Source organism: Zootoca vivipara, chromosome 1 (assembly GCF_965207765.1).
Source record: "Zootoca vivipara chromosome 1, rZooViv2.hap1.1, whole genome shotgun sequence".
Taxonomy (NCBI): Eukaryota; Metazoa; Chordata; class Lepidosauria; order Squamata; family Lacertidae; genus Zootoca; species Zootoca vivipara.
Genome location: NC_142582.1, coordinates 100423544 through 100436795, shown reverse-complemented (window position 1 = coordinate 100436795; position 13252 = coordinate 100423544). Strand labels below are relative to the sequence as shown.

The window sequence follows — 13252 nt, the reverse complement described above, 5'->3', positions numbered from 1 at the left end:
GATCAGGAATTATGCTATGTATAAGCCTTGCTAAGCCATCTTCCTCATCCAGGAAACCAAAGGCAAATGTTCCTGTGAGTGCATGCACTGACAACTCTGTGTATTCCTCCCAAAGCTTATGTTCATTGATATTTAGCCATATGTGCCTTCAGCCAGTGTCTCCAATGAACACTAATAACTTCATCACATTTTATTTTATTTATTACATTTATATACCTCCTTTATCTTCCCAGGAGCTCAAGGTGGTATACATGGTTTTTCAAGGTGGTTACATAAGGCTTAAACACATACGCTGTGATCCTTTGTGCATACTTGAAAGTCCAATGAATTTAGATTTACTTCAGATAAATGTTCATAGGATTAGACTGAACTTCAGACCTTTTACCCAATAACTACGTCGTATGAACTGAATGTTTAAGTTTCGTTACGATGCCTGAGACACAGCAGAAATTACTAAATAAATGTGGATGCATTTTTTCCCCCATTGAAAAAGCCTCTTCCAGACAAAATGTTCGCAAGATCTCATTTGAAGAAGCCTTGGAACTTCTGGGTACAGGTTTCCTTCGGGGAAGTTCAGGATTTCTACGAGCCAGTGGTGATATTCTGAAAGGGACAAGCTCGGTCAGCAGGGATGTTAGAGTTGGAGTCACTCAGGTTGGATTATGTTATATACAGTATTGTAAAAGTTACTATTTTGTTTTTTGTTTTGTTTTTCTGTGAAAGTATTATTGCATGGTAGTGTGTGTTGAACTAGTTCATTGATTTTACATGATAATATTTTACAGGCTTTTACAGAAGACTAATTACTTGCCTACTTTTACTTGGATGCTAATGGTGTTTATTTCTCTTTTTGCAAAAGGAATTAATTTGCTAATTATGTTTATTTATAATTTTCTTTCATAATGTTTGAGTTAGCTCACCGTCTTTTTATTTTATTTTTAAAAATGTTTCTTAACGTGCACAAACCCTTCTGCTTTCATTTAAGAGCTATTCTATTTTGCAGCTTGCAATGGCGCTGCCTTCTCTGTGATCTGGTTCACGTGTCACATTAAACCTTAGTTAAAATAAACTCTGGCTTGATGTGAATGAGCAGTGCGCTTGTGCATGCTGCTGAAATCACAGGAGCTTTGCTCCTCCTTCACTTGCTGCTGCTGCACTGCCAGGAAACCAGGCATGGTTTGACGCGTTGCCTCATCTGAACCGGGGCTCATGATTTGTTTCCACTCCTGGTTTGGTGAGAACCGAACCATGAGCCTGACTTGTTTCCCACAAAACATGTAATTGCTCTTAGTTGATGTCTGAAAGAACTTGTTCCTTGATTAAGCATTAATAAAGCAACTTAAAGGATACATCTTTCACATTTTTTCAGATCAGTGACTGTCAAGGACAGAGAGCCACTGCAGAGAGAACTAACTAATCTCAGAGCAGTTTCATATTTAGCAATTTGTGGCAGTATCTGAGACTTTTTGTTACAGAGTCAGTAGAGCTGAGGATTTTTGACATAAATGCAAATCCGGTGTGGGAGTGGGATTAATACTTTGCCATCTGTTAATTGATTGCCCTTCATAGGGTGCCAGTATGAAGTGACCCCAGTAGGGCCAATGCTTTAAAAAATATTGCTGTATTATTGAAACACTAATTCATTCCTTCTCTTCTCCCTACACCTTCCAAAAAGCAAATCACCCTCCTGCATGGTGAGGCCAGCTGTCCCTTCAAAATACCCTAACTAAAATAAAAATAAAGCTACAGTTTCTTCTTTAAACAATTCCATCATAAATGGAAGTCCAGAACCTGTAGCAGGCTACTCAGGAAAATTATTTTAGGGCTGTTTCTGCTGCACATTTTTGAAGAAAAATAATTGTGTCTTCGTGTCTAAAGCCTGAAGGGAATATGCTTAGAAAATGTATTCAGCTAAACTACAAAAGATCTTGTCCTCCAACCACTTTTTCTTCTTTTCTCTGTGCTCAAATAAAATAATGTTGAAACCTGTCTTCTAAAATTCTAAAATTAGATTGCCATAAAATAACTCTCTCGTAACTAATTCAATATATTGGTGGGGATACACCTAATGAGTCCTGTCACCAAAAGCCCTGTGTGAGGGTTTCCACTTAATGCAACGGGTTTTCTTTCCCCCATGACCCCAAAATTGGTTTGGGGTGCAGGAGAACCCTGAAAACTGCTCAGGAGGAGGAGAAGCAGATAATTCTGTCTGGCATTCTGCAATGCTTGTGCTGACAGGACAGTCAGCATAGGGCATCACTGAATTTCTTCCTGGGTGTGTTTCTTCTTAATGTGATTCTCAATGTGGATGTAGTATTTATGAGGTTGACCTATTACCTGCATTGAGTAGAAGTTGAAGATAATTTTTTCTTCAGAATACGGTTGCAAAAGGGCTTCCAATATTCTTCCATTCTGTTCTGATTCATGAAGTTGCAAACAGTTAAAATTCATTTGTAATAAGGAGGAGGAATAGTCCAGTCATGACAAACATTTTAAAAATAAAACCTGTAGGGTGAGGGTAAAAACACCCTACTTCCCACAAGGGTGTAGGTTATTGTAACCTAATAATTCTTAAATTTCATTTTGCACTAAATGTGGATGCTACATGCAGAATATTAAATTGCTGGAAGTTCTTGCATACTGATGCCAAATGCAACAGTTTACATAACAAGTAATAGCCGTTTCTCTTGCTCTGTTATTAAATATATGAAAGAGGCTGAATGAACTTATAGTTAAGCTAGCTGCCTTGTCACTACTGGTTTAATTTAAAGCAGTTTTTGCCCCCAACATAGCATCTAAATTTGGCTTAGATGACTAAAAACCAATTTGTTTCCACCTTACTTCACATAATGAAGCTGGAAACATGTTGTCTTTTTAAAAAAAAATTATTTTGGTGTCCTGTTAATATTATTTAATGGTAGCCTTTATTACTTCTTTAATACTGCATCATATTTTTAAGAAGATTTTGATGTAAAAACATTGCATTTTAATCAAATCTCTTTCAGGCATATGTGGTATTTATCTCCACGCTGGGAGGGCAGTGGCTTGAAAGGAATTTTTCTGCCTTGCTTTCCCATGTTCTGGACCTCGTTTCCCAGTCTCACCCTAAAGCTATTCAGACTCAGATGGACTCTATCTGCCGCCGCCGCTGTATTTCATTTATCCTCCGAGCTACAGTAGGAGGCCTTCTTGGGGGGAAAGCTCAAATTGCAACTGCCAAGGAGATTTGTCAAGCCATCTGGAAGCTGAAGAAAGTTGTGGGTATGGGACTAACAAGATTATGTGCTCTCTCTTCCCCCTCCTTTTCACTAGTACTTTGTATCATTTCCTAATCTGCTCATGAAGGCTATGCTGTACTGTTTGCATCTCCAGCGATGCCTTATCTGGAAAAAAAATCCACATGACCCTTTGGGATTCATAATAATAATTTAAAAATTTTAAAAAAACAAAATAAAAAAATCCACATGACCCTTTGGATTTCAGAATACAGTGGTGCCTCGCTAGAAGAATTTAATTCGTTCCGCGGGTCTTTTCTTATAACGAAAAATTCGTCTAGCGAATCCCATAGGAATGCATTAATTTTTTTTTTATTTTTTTTTTGCCCATAGGAACGCATTAATTGAATTTCAGTGCATTCCTATGGGAAACCACGATTCGCTAGACGAATTTTTCATAAAACGAATTCGTCTAGCGAGGCAACCTCCACTAGAAAAAACCTTTCGTTAAGTGGAAATTTCGTTAAGCAGGGCATTCATTAAGCGAGGCACCACTGTAATAATTTAAAATACCTGTCAGTTCCTTTAATATTTCTCCATAATTTAGGTCAAGGTTATTATGCGGAGGGTAAGTCTGATGACTGACTAAAAGCCATGGGAGTCAGAACTGCATGTTGTGTCCCGGGGACGCAGGTGGCTCTGTGGTCTAAACCACTGAGCCTCTTGGGCTTGCCAATCAGAAGGTCGGCAGTTCGAATCCCCGCGACGGGGTGAGCTCCTGTTGCTCGGTCCCAGCTCCTGCCAACCCAGCAGTTCAAAAACACACCAGTGAAAATACTGTATATTCCTGCATATAAGACTACTTTTTAACCCAGGAAGATCTTCTCAAAAGTCGGGTCACATTTCTTATACGCCGGGTCACATTTCTTATATGACGAGTATATCCCAAACTCTATATTTTAACTAGAAAAGTTGGAGGTCGTCTTATACGCCCAGTCGTCTTATACGCCGGATTATACGGTAGATAAATAGGTACTGCTGCGGGAAGGTAAACAGTGTTTCCATGGGCTCTGGCTCCTGTCACAGTGTCCCATTGTGCCAGAAGCGGTTTAGTCATGTTGGCCACATGACTCGGAAAGCTGTCTGTGGACAAACACAGGCTCCCATGGCCTGAAAGTCAGATGAGAGCCACAACCCCATTGTTGCCTTTGACTGGACTTAACTGTCCAGGGATCCTTTACCTTTACCTTATTGTGTACCACTGATTTCTAGCTGTTGAGGATTTTCCACTGGTGTGGGAATCATGCACATATTCATTGGTTATGAACTTCCCTGTGGCATCAAACTAGTCATCATCAAGATAAAATAACCATATGGTCCAATAGTCTCTCTCAGAATGGGAGGTTTGTGTTTGTACACTGCATCTATGAACATTGTGTCAGAAATGCTGGAATCTAGATTATGACAATCCAGTGGGCTTGAAGGCACTGACGACCACTTAATAGGTGATGACTTCAAGCCCTGCTTGCTTACTGCAGGGATCGTCTGCAGTACCAGTTTTCCATTCTTCAGGGGCAAGTATGAGAAGACAGGGCCTCTGGGAGTGTATGGGCCCCGAGCCACTCATTGCTACTCAAATATATAGGTTTCAAAATGGAGAATATTCAGGCTAGTGCTTGGTTCTGAAGCAGGATATGGAATGACTTGCTTAACCAGGGCTTACTGTTGAGCAAAATTTTGAAATTGGCTTCAAACCCTTGATTCGAATCATGGTTAATAGCAAACTCTTCTTCGACTTCATTGTGATTAAGATTGGTACTAGCAGTAAGGACTATTCACACTTGAGAGGGAAGGGACTGTGAGAATGGAATGTGGGATTCCACAAACTGCTTCCATGGCTAAGCGATTGGGAGACTTTTATGTGCACACCAGTTCATTGACTGAAGCGCCCTTCTACCTACTTTTTCTTCTCAATTGACTTGGGCCCAAATTCAGAGGAAGTTAATCATGCCATTAAAATCAATAGGGCAAGTTAGCTTTGACTCATTAATTTCAGCAGTCCTTCCGTGTGAGTAACGTTCTCTGGATTTGGACCTGTATGTTTGCCACAACATAGCATCAAAATATGGTCTCCCATACTCTTTTAACAAGCACATTTCTATTTTCCTCTGCATATGTGCAGATACAGAGAATATCTGCAAAGTTGGTTGTCAGCTGATCTTTGTTTTTTTGCTCCTTGATGTATCCTGCCATCAATGTTTTAATGGAGGCCCACTTTTACTGCAAAACCGTATTAGATATGGGCGATGTACCAGCCATCCCCTCCTAGTCTTTTAAGTCTCTTGTTTTGTCTAATGTAGCAAAGATCACACAATTCTGTCATATTACTAGATGCTGCCATGAGTGACAGTAACGTGGAAACCCGTGTTGGTACAACAGATGTGGTAGCAAGCCAACATATGCTTATATGTTCTTTGGAAGAGCTTGGAAACCTCATTCAGAATTTAGGCACTACTGCTGCACCTGTGCTACAAGATTCTAGTACAGGTAATGGATCATACCTTTTGTTCTCCGTGATTTTGTGAAATGTATGTTTTGGATCATTGAGACTTTGGACTCATTATATAAAAAATCAGTTTAAGAAAACAAAACGTTATGGGTACCTTGGTCTATTTCATCTTGCTGCAGGATTAAGGCAAGTTCTAATACAGGTTCAGATGACCCCAATTTTCTCTCTCTCTGTGTGTGTTTTAAATCCTTATTGGATAAAGATTCTGTGTTAGTTCAGATAATATGTAGGAGATCTGTGATGAGTGGGCTTTTGAAATCAGTTTTCATGTTGTCAAGGGGAGGGTGGGAATCTGTGGAACACACTCCTGTCAGATGTCAAGGAAATAAACAACTATCTGACTTTTCAAAGACATCTGAAGGCAGCCCTGTATAGGGAAGATTTTAATGTTTGATGTTTTCCTGTGGCATATAAATAACAACAACAACACAGATTTGAAGTTCATTACTCTGTTTTCTCAACCATATGTAGGACATAAAATACTCTGACTCTTAGTTAAAATAGGCACACTCTCTATATAATCATTATTTAGGCCTTCATCCTATTTGCATTTACTTAGGAGTAACTGTTATCTGAAAATTGCGATACTTGTTTCTAATTAAATAAAATGTTAGAACTTGGCTGCACGTATTACAAAAAGTGTATTTGTTGCAATTGTGATAAGTTTCTCAGAATTATTTCCCCTACTAAAGGTAACTTAGCTTTGTACAACACTACAATAGTGTTATGTAATAATAATGCTTATTAGTTAGAAAGGACCTTAAAGTCACTATGCCCTGTATAGAAATTGTGGTTGGAATGTGTTCCTCCGGTTTATAATCTAATCAAAGACTAGACTTTTTCAAGAGGAAAGCAGCTGGGAGGTAAAAGGGGAAGGAGTGTCCGTGGGAAAACACCTGAAGGGTGTGTGTGTGTGCTTCAATGTGATCATAACGGAAAAGTGGGTGTTAGGTAGAACATCTGAGTGATAGGGAGCTGTAAGTGAAAAGGCAAATAAAAGAGAGTAATCTTACATATAGTTAGAAGATTGGATCCTTTAGTATCTAGTTAGCAGGCAAGAGGATACAGAGAGAGAATATAGACTGTGGAACAATTTGAAAGTAAGTACAAGAAGCTTAAATGAAGATGAGGGAAGATGGGATGGCAATTAAAAGAGTAAAGGAATGAGCAGAAAATTATAATATGGGCACCATCATATCAGATGAATGTTGCGCCAGTAGTCAATGCAGGAAGCCATAAGACAGTGAACAAAATTTTTTGATAGTGTACGTAGAGAGATCGCTTGACCAAGAGCAGGAGGTAACAGAAAAAAAGATAATTAAAATATTTGAAGTTTCTGAGCTTGATGAGAAAACTAGCAGTTACATGGTCAAGAGCAATATGAAGCACCCTAGAATTTATGACATGAAGCACCCTAGAATTTTTTAGTACGGTGTTCATTAGTGTGTTCAGAAGTCTGCTGTGAATCTAGCTCAGTTACCATTCCCATAAATTTGCTGTGCTGATTTGTTAACATTTCTGACTTTCCAGGGGTTTTGGATGCAGTGGTCTCCATTATTATCCACCCCAGTATTTCGGTTCAGCTGGCAGCAGCATGGTGCTTGCGCTGCATTGCTGTGGCACTGCCCTGCTTTCTCTCGCCACTTCTGGATCGCTGTATCGAGCGGCTCACAGCACTCAAATCCTCCCCAGAAGCGGTGACTGGCTACAGTTTTGCTGTTGCTGCTCTACTGGGAGCTGTCAGAATGTGTCCTTTAGGAATTCCACATTGCAAAGGAAAGGTAATTATTTGAACCTTGGTCCTGGTCTTCAGTGCAAAGGCAGAATTAACTGTTTGATACAGCTATAGACAACATTTTTTTTAAAAAAAACAGTCTGTCAAGTTCCTCACTACAGAGAATATTTGTGCATGATGAAGAAAGTGTTGAAAAACCTGGAATATTTCAAATGACTGGTTGGTCCATTTTATTGTATTAGACCATATGCTTCGTGAAACACAACCACTGAGCACAATGGATTTAAGATTTTTTGTTCCATCCATGTATCATTTAGGTACACTGATATATCATTTTTACAGAGCGGTGAGTTCTATTCTTCACATATAACTAACAGCACAATCAAGAAGTATCTGAAGAAGTGTGCATGCACACGAAAGCTCATACCAAAATATAAACTTAGTTGGTCTTTAAGGTGCTACTGAAGGAATTTTTTTATTTTGCTTCGACTCAGACCAACACGGCTACCTACCTGTAACTAGCACAATCAAGTATATTTACTGGCATGTAAGCCCCATTGTTTTCAATGGCACTTACTCTCAGGTAAGCCTCAGTGTGATGTTCCTTAGTTTTGGTCAGACCACAATCCTCAGTGAATTGATTTCAAAAAAAACCAGGGTTGGTGAAAGAATGAAAATATTAACAATTACTGTTTCTTAAATAGAGAAATTAACACCGCTCTTGATAACAGACTGAACTAAGAGAGATGGGGGAATTCTTGTCTGAGGAAGTTGCTTGATGTTTTCTGAATTCATGGAGTTTCTCTTCATCTCTTTAAGAGCTGGTGAAATTCTTTTAAAAGACTCAAACTTCCATAACCTCATCCTGGCGTGGTATTAGTTTAAATTGGCAGATTACCATAGCTCACCACTTTCCCACAGACATCGCAGCTTTGTCATTGCGGGGGTGGGCGGGTTCTGAGCCTTGTGTTCCTGAACAATGGAAGTGAAACCCATTTGGCCTTGCCAAGCAAAAGATTTTCTTTTAGAATGGCTAATTAGAAGTACATCCACAGATAAGTTGCTTCTCTGTGATGAGAGACGGGAGCTTTTTTGGCAAGGGATCTTATTTCTGTTTTTCATTGCTACCTCTCTGCATCTGAAGTGGGTAGCTTGCATGCCAGCTGTCTTGCTTGCATGCCATATGCATCTCAGGATCCCTCTCTGGAATTGAAGACTCTCCAATAAGTCTAATCTAGGTGCTTATCTGTCCAGTACCTGCAATTACAAGCCTAACTGAAGAGGAGCAATGGATAATAGTATGGCAGCATATTTACTTTGAAACTCCCTGGCTGTTGACTTTAAGCATGTGCCTTTACTATACAGTTTAAGACACCTGCTGAACATTTTTATGCTCCAGCAAGACACATGATGTAATGAACTTTATTCTAAACATTTTCTTGATTTTTTGTTTGTTTTAATTAACCATGTTTTAATGCATATTTGTTTTCATTGGTTTGTGTTTTATAATCATGTTTTATAAGTAACCGAAGCTTTACTTTTTTTTTTTTAATGCACAAGCGGTTTATACATTTTCGTTAAAAACGTAATATTCAAGCCATCGTCATTTTTAAAAAATCTAATGGGATCTCAAGCAAAATAGGAGGCAACTTTAGTGTAAATGTCTGCTGCCACTGTAGAGGTCCAAACAGTTGGAAACAACAGCTCTTGCCATTAAAGCATTATTGCATACAGTACCTTATTGCACTTTCATCCCAAGTTCTGAAGGGTACTTTATTCAGTAACAAGAGACTGCCAGCTTATCCCCTCCACCATTCTAAGCCTCTAAACCAGCATTTTGTTTTGTTTATGCATACATAAATACTATTACTACCAGAGGTTTTTTTGGGTGACTTACAAGAGAAAAACGAGAGTAAGCTAAAATAATCACAATTAGGTTCGGTCCAGAATTTCTCTGAACAGTGTTCTGCTCTGAGAGAACCCGGGAGGTGATCTTTACTGATTCCTCTTTCCTCCTGCAGCTCCCTGAAAAGTTGTTCTGGAGGGTTGTAGGACCCTTCAGGGCAACATGAAAAATGATGTACAGACTGCAGGCAAAAGGAATCATTTAGGATCCTTGAACATCACGTCCACCCACCCTTGTTCATCCAGTTGGGAGCCTCTGCTGCATCTTGGTGCCTTCTGTGAATAGCATAGAAGTGAATAGAAGGAGCCATTCATGAAGCAGCCTCTCAGGAGCCAGTCCAAGGAAAATACAGTACATAAAACACAATTGCCTAACAAAGGAGTGGCCAGTGGGAAGGCATAATATGCGTCCCTCACATGCAGAAGGCCACTTCACAGCATCTGAAGACATGGAGTCTAGCTCTCACCACAATACATTGGCTAATCTTTAAGGTGTCACAAGATTTCCTTGCTAAGCAGAATTAAAAGTGGCTGCTCTGGAATTTTACCGATTGTTAACAGCTCCCATTTATCCTCTTTGGGAGCTGTTAAATATATAGAAACAATATGCATATCTTTCTCAGAAAGTGTTTAATTATGTATTTTCATTGTTAATGCAAAAACTATCACTTTTTATTATAGGCAGTCATGACAGTAGCTGAGGATTTGTTGCGTTCTGCTTCTCAGAATAGCCGCATCTCAACACAACGAATGCAATCTGGATGGCTCCTGATAGCTGCCTTAATGACATTGGGTAAGACTCACTAGTCTACTCATTACTTATTTCAATATATGAATGTGGTGTTCTGCACATCAGCTTAGTAGAGTGGTTTGTTTGTTTTGCAAGGAAGAAATCCTGGCTTTTTATATTCTAATAATTCACCTCAGTAAACACTACCACCCAGCTGGTGATTAACCTGGGAACATGGCTTACATGATCGCTCTCCTGAGAGTGTTTAAATTCACAAGTGTGCCCATTTCTGGTTTAAATGCCTTTGTTTTTGCTACATGTAAGTATGTATCAGAATTCCATACTGTGCCCAGTAGGTGGGGAAGTTATCCAGTTGGCTCATGCAGTGACAGGCAAAAGTGGTTGCATGCTAAGCCTGTAACATCTTTAAAGCCATACTAAATTGTATATCTTTTTTCCTAATAGCAGACACTTCTTAATTATTTAATAACCACCAAAGTTAAGAAACGGTGAAGTCTAGCTATATGCAGCATACAATTGTTTTTACAATAGTAGCATAGCTGTCAAGTTTTCCCTTTCCTCGCAAGGAAGCCTATTCAGCATAAGGGAATTTTCCTTAAAAAAGAGAGAACTTGACAGCTATGTTAAGTCTTAAGTTAGCAAACTTAACTCCCCCCTCCCTTTTAACAACAACAATTAACGACAAAGCAATCTGTATGGAGGGAGTCTGAAATATGCATCAAGAAAACATAAGTGTGAGGTTCAACTAATGAATCCCTTCAGCAGAAGCCCTAGACAAGGACTTGTGCTTGCATACCAGGGCTTCTCATCCGCCTGAAAGTGGCTGGGATGGGGGTTGAGAGATCCCTCTGGAAAGTGTGTGAGGTAAGGAGAGAGGGATCTTTCCATTTGGCAAGCTGAAATGCTTGTCCTGACACAAGGCTGAATTCCTCCCTGAATTTATTTATTTTTATAAATCATTTTAATTAAATTTTCCACTTTAACAATCCAATCAAATCACATTAAATATTCCAAATTATACATATACATATCAAATAATCCAAATTCTGCCAAATTATATTTTTTGGGGGGACTTCCCATGCTTCAAGTTCGGAAGGTTCTGATCATCATCATAGTTCTACTGCATTTCATAATCATTCCCAGTGGTTCCTCTATTTCTTTCTGTTGTTATCCTTCATTCTTTCACAGCCTCTGAGTTGTTTCCACAAGCGAGTTAAAACAAACAATGATGTGTTTCTGTGTGGATTTTATGATTCCCTTCCATAAGTTCGCAGTCTTTTCACTGCTGGCAGCCGCCATCTTCACATAGTTCTGATAAAATCAAGTCTAAGAGTCTGCTCAGTAATTTTCCAAAACCGGTTACATCAAACATCAACCATTAGCCTTTCCAGAGGAGATTTACCAAATCAAACTGGAAATACAAATATAATGACATATTAAAGGCTCACGTCCCCCTATGACTATTTATAATTCTGCAGCCTGGTCTTGACTTCTAATATGGCAGATTTCCAAATTGCAACCTTAATTATATAATATTTTCATTTCTACACAGTTTATAATTTTAAAGCCATATTATGTCAACGAATACCAAACCTTCCAGCCTTGCTTGTTATAGATATTGTAAACGGTTCTTCTGGGGGCTTTTTGCCAAGTAATATTATGAAGCAAAATACAATAATAAAAGAGGCTCGCCGCCCCCTTTCCGTTCCGTTCCAACATACCAACTTTGTTGTTAGTCCTTCTTCGATTCAGTCTTTTTTGTCACCTCAGTGGCTGGGTTGTTTAGCAGAGTAATTCCTCATTCCTCATTTGAAGCATGTCCAAAACCTAAATCTAATTTTCATCTTAAGAAATGGAACTTGATTCACTTGTGCAGACAGCATCCAGGAGAGCCAGACTCTCTCGGGGGCTTTCCATCCAGTGCCCCCCAGCCCCTCCTTCCTTCTGAATTTGGGTCTGGGTTGTTGGGCATCTGCGGATGAGACTACATCTTCCCGTACCCGCCGGGAAGATTTTTGGAGGCTGATTACTCCAATCTCAGCCTCTAATTAGCCTGTGAGAGCTGGAGCAATGGAATTTTCAGCCATCTTCCGTGATGCTTCAAGCGGAAGAATTCTTCCCTGAATTCTTGAGCTCATGGTAATTACGCAAAATAATTCATGTCACCTCTAGCTAGGGATTATGCACACTCAAATTGCCTAGCCCAGGCACAGGCCAATCTACAAAGCTGGAATCCTATTTTTGGATGGGGGCTGGATTCTGTTTCCCCTGTCTTTATGCTCTGCTGAACAGCTGGTTGGTTTAATTCCCGCTCCTTATTTCCCCATTAGCTCCTTTTACTGGCCTACATATGCACCAACCAAGCTGCAGTATATGTGCTGTTTCAGATGGAGGCTTTGACGCTCCTGATGTTAGTTAAAATATTTTCATTTTCACCTCAAAAGTTTTAGAGTTTAGATTGATGTATTGATTGTTGCACAAGAGGACATATGGCGGAAAGAGGAGCACAGCAGGTTGTACTAAGCCTTGTCATGAATGGAACATGTAAGCAAAACCCAACAGGAAAAGCAATTGTTTAAAGCAGAGGTGGTAGTATGGTCTGCAAGCATTTTGATTCACCTGCCACTCCTCTACAGACTGCTTGTGTAGCATGGCACAATACGGTCTTGGTGATTATTTTAATTTATTACCCATTATTCACCCCAAGGTTACAGCAATTTAAAATGAAACATCAAAAACTGTTCAAACCAAATTGCAATTGGAAAAGTAGGTTGAGCAATAAGTATCTATCTATCTATCTTAGGCATCAAAGGCCAGGGTTACAAATAGCATTTTCAGCGGACTCCAAAAACTGTATAGGGAAGGTGCCAGATGCACTCTGTGTTCATAAGAATCACAGAATTGTAGAGTAGGAAGGAACTCGGAGGTGCATCTAGTCCAACCCCCTGCAATGCAGGAATCTCAACTAGATCATTTGGGTGCTGTGGCTTATGCCTTATTGATGCAGTTCCATTTCAGCTAACAAATGTGCCTCTCAGATGTTGTTGGATTACAATTCCCATCATCCTTGTACCTTC

At 39.5% G+C, this 13252-nt stretch overlaps 1 protein-coding gene across 2 annotated transcripts in view; it reads left to right on the top strand.

Annotated features, from left to right (window-relative positions):
- HEATR5A (HEAT repeat containing 5A) overlaps positions 1–13252 on the top strand; it is a 57993-nt gene that overhangs the window by 12771 nt on the left and 31970 nt on the right. For both annotated transcript variants that reach the window (XM_035109925.3, XM_035109897.3), the window contains exons 7-11: positions 494–654; positions 3006–3261; positions 5607–5762; positions 7315–7565; positions 10106–10217. In XM_035109925.3, coding sequence (XP_034965816.2) covers positions 494–654; positions 3006–3261; positions 5607–5762; positions 7315–7565; positions 10106–10217 — 936 coding nt within the window. The remainder of the gene's footprint in view (positions 1–493; positions 655–3005; positions 3262–5606; positions 5763–7314; positions 7566–10105; positions 10218–13252) is intronic.